Source organism: Uranotaenia lowii, chromosome 2, assembly GCF_029784155.1.
Source record: "Uranotaenia lowii strain MFRU-FL chromosome 2, ASM2978415v1, whole genome shotgun sequence".
Lineage (NCBI taxonomy): Eukaryota > Metazoa > Arthropoda > Insecta > Diptera > Culicidae > Uranotaenia > Uranotaenia lowii.
This window is the reverse complement of record NC_073692.1, coordinates 191,613,854-191,616,664: the sequence shown is the minus strand read 5'-3', so window position 1 is coordinate 191,616,664 and position 2,811 is coordinate 191,613,854. Positions and strand designations below refer to the sequence as shown.

The following is a 2,811-nucleotide window of genomic DNA, read 5'->3' as shown; positions in this document are numbered from 1 at the left end:
ATCATTTGTAAACTGTCGGTTAAGTAGAAGATGGTACTGATTTCTACGAGGTTCACCATTCAGGATTTTAATTTTACTCCATAGGACTTTGGAAGGGGTATTAGGATGAATTTCTTCAGAGAATTTCAACCAACAGTCATTTTTTGCGGTTCGTACTGCAGATCTTGCAAGGGATCTGGCGTTTTTGAAAAGAGCCAGTGCAGTGGGTTTATCAGGATGATTCTGAGGTAAACGTCTAAGAGCTCTTAGTGCTTTTCTTCGTTGCTTAATAGCATCTCGAACCTCAGGTCCCCACCAGGGGACAGCAGTTTTACCGGGAATACCGCTAGTGCGGGGAATGAATTTGGAGCCTGCTTCTAATAGAATTTCATTGAATCTCTGGATAGATGTGGTTTGGTTTAGGGAAAGGAGATGGTCAACATGATTTTGGTATTCGGGCCAGTTAGCTTCTTGATAACGCCAGCGGGGACGTGTAGCGGCTATTGGAGAGGGATGTTCAAGGTTAATCACAATAGGGAAGTGATCACTTCCCCCACAGTCGGTGAGTGCCTTCCATTTGAATTTGGATGCTAAGGAACCAGATGTTAAGCTAAGGTCTATTGCGGAGGAATTGCCTGTGTGTGGACATAGTCGGGTAGGTGACCCATCGTTTAGAATGTTAAGATAGTTGGTTTGAGCGAAATCCTCGATAAAGTTTCCCCTTCTGTCGATGTTTTTGCTTCCCCATTCAGTTGAGTGGGCATTAAAATCCCCAAGAATTATGAACGGAGTTGGAATTTGTGAAATCAGGTCTTCAATACCTTTGGTATAATCTTGGAAAGGGAGGGAGGGTGAGGCATAGAGAGAAACGACAGAAATTTTGATTGGAGCTTCAATTCTTACACATAAAACATTGAGGGTGGATTGAATTGTAACTGGTGTAAATGGAAAACCGTTTTTAATTCCTAGGCCAACGCCCCTGCTGTACGGATTGGAAGGACTTTTGTTTGATAAAAACTGATAACCTTTGATTATGTTTGGGTGAATGGCTGTATCTGGAATTAGGGTTTCTTGGAGGGCTATAGCGATTGGCGAAAATTTGGAAACTAGGAGTTGAATTTCGGGTAGACGAGTTTTGAGACCAAAGATGTTCCACTGAATGGCAAAAATGGTTGTGCTTTTATGGGTAGGACTATTGCAACTATTATGACTATTAGTGGCCATGACAAAAGATAAGAGCTAAATATGGAATACTAAATATTTGAATGCAGTGGGAAGAAAATGAGTTAAAAACACTTACCGATTGGTTGAGAGGGGGATGGGAGATGTTGTTACCTTATCTGGAACGGTCCTGGGCTTACTGGCAAAGTTGGGGATGACTGGTTTCGGAACTGGATGGCTAGGTGGAGTTCTGGTCTTTTTGTTGATAGGCGAGACCGATTCGGGAGAATCGATTCCTCTTCCGCGTTTCGGGGTGGAGGTGTTGCTGGGAGGGTCGTCGGTTGTGTCCATCGATGTGTTGCTGTTGGTATCTGTGAGTGTGGAGTCAGAATCATCGGTATCTCGGCAAATTTGGTTTTCCAGTTTTGCAATTTTGGCTTGGAGTTCCTGGTTGGTCTTGAGCAGTTCGGCGATTTGCTTTTCCAAAGTTTTAATTTGAAGGTTGTTTTCGGTTGAAGCAATGTTGTTGATACGGGCTTGGAGGTTTGATTGGGAATTGATTCGGGATTTGTATTCTTTAATGGCCTCAGAATGGGTAAGGCCGCGGTCAATTCGAATACGGATGATGCTTTGTTCTTCAAGGTACTTGGAACATGATCGGCTGGTGGTGGGATGAGGGCCAAGACAGTTGTTGCAGTGTGGTGGATTGGGGCAGTTTTTGTGGATGTCAATTCCACCACAGTTGGGACAAATTGGCTGATTAGGGCATCTGGATTTGGTATGACCAAATTTTCCACACAATAGGCATTGCATGGGACGGGGGTAGTATGGTCTAGTGGCTACTCGTAGGTAGCCAAACCAGACGTGCGTTGGTGGTACTGTACCGGAGAAGGTCAAGACTAGAGTGTTGGTTGGGGTGGTTTTTCCTTCTATTTTTCGGGTGAAACGATAAACTTTCACAACTTTCTGGTCTTGCAGCGCCTCGCAGATGTCTTCCTCTTTCAAGTCGGCGACTTCGCGGCACGATACAACACTTTGGCAGGTATTCTTAGTAGGATGAGATTCCACGAAAACGGGTGTTCCGTCAATAAGCTGGTTCATTTTGAGCAGCTTATTAACTTGCTGCTTGCTTCGGACCCGTAGTAGAAAAGTTTTACCTCCATCGGCGGGCTCACTCCTTCGATGCGACCGGCAATTTGATCGATTGATTTCGAAATGATGAAAGGATTCGAAGTCAATTTTTGATCGTTGGCTGCTTTGAGGTTGAGGTATTGTACCTCTCCGTGTTTGTCCATAGGATCCAGCCAGCTTGGCAGGGTTCTAGAGTTCCTACTGGAAGGGCCAGCAGGATCCCCCCATGGCGAAAATGCTTCCGCCATTCGGTGTTGACACTAACGCGGTCAGAAGATGAAGAAAATTTTCACAAGATGACGAGAGAATAAAACGGGTGTCGATCTATAACAGGTGAGAGAAATTCGATTCGAATTCGAGAGCAAATCCAATGAACGTCTTAACTGTAGCACAGATGAAACTGAACTGCTGTCTCAGTTCTGTCAGTTCTCACTTTTCCAACACTAACCCTCCTCCCAACCAAAACCGCCCATCAACCAATTCCAACCCTTCTCCTAATCCTACCTCCCTCATACATAGCCCATACAATTCCGATTTTAC

The 2,811-nt window shown here is 44.6% G+C and overlaps 1 protein-coding gene across 1 annotated transcript; it reads right to left on the bottom strand.

The window, feature by feature from the left end:
- Positions 1-398: 398 nt before the first annotated feature.
- On the bottom strand, positions 399-2,519 carry LOC129742202 (uncharacterized). The gene is made up of 3 exons (XM_055734064.1): positions 2,298-2,519; positions 1,315-2,232; positions 399-479 (listed from the first exon to the last, which is right to left on the bottom strand). Exons 1-3 carry the CDS (start codon positions 2,517-2,519, stop codon positions 399-401), a joined length of 1,221 nt encoding a protein of 406 aa, XP_055590039.1.
- Positions 2,520-2,811: the final 292 nt, after the last annotated feature.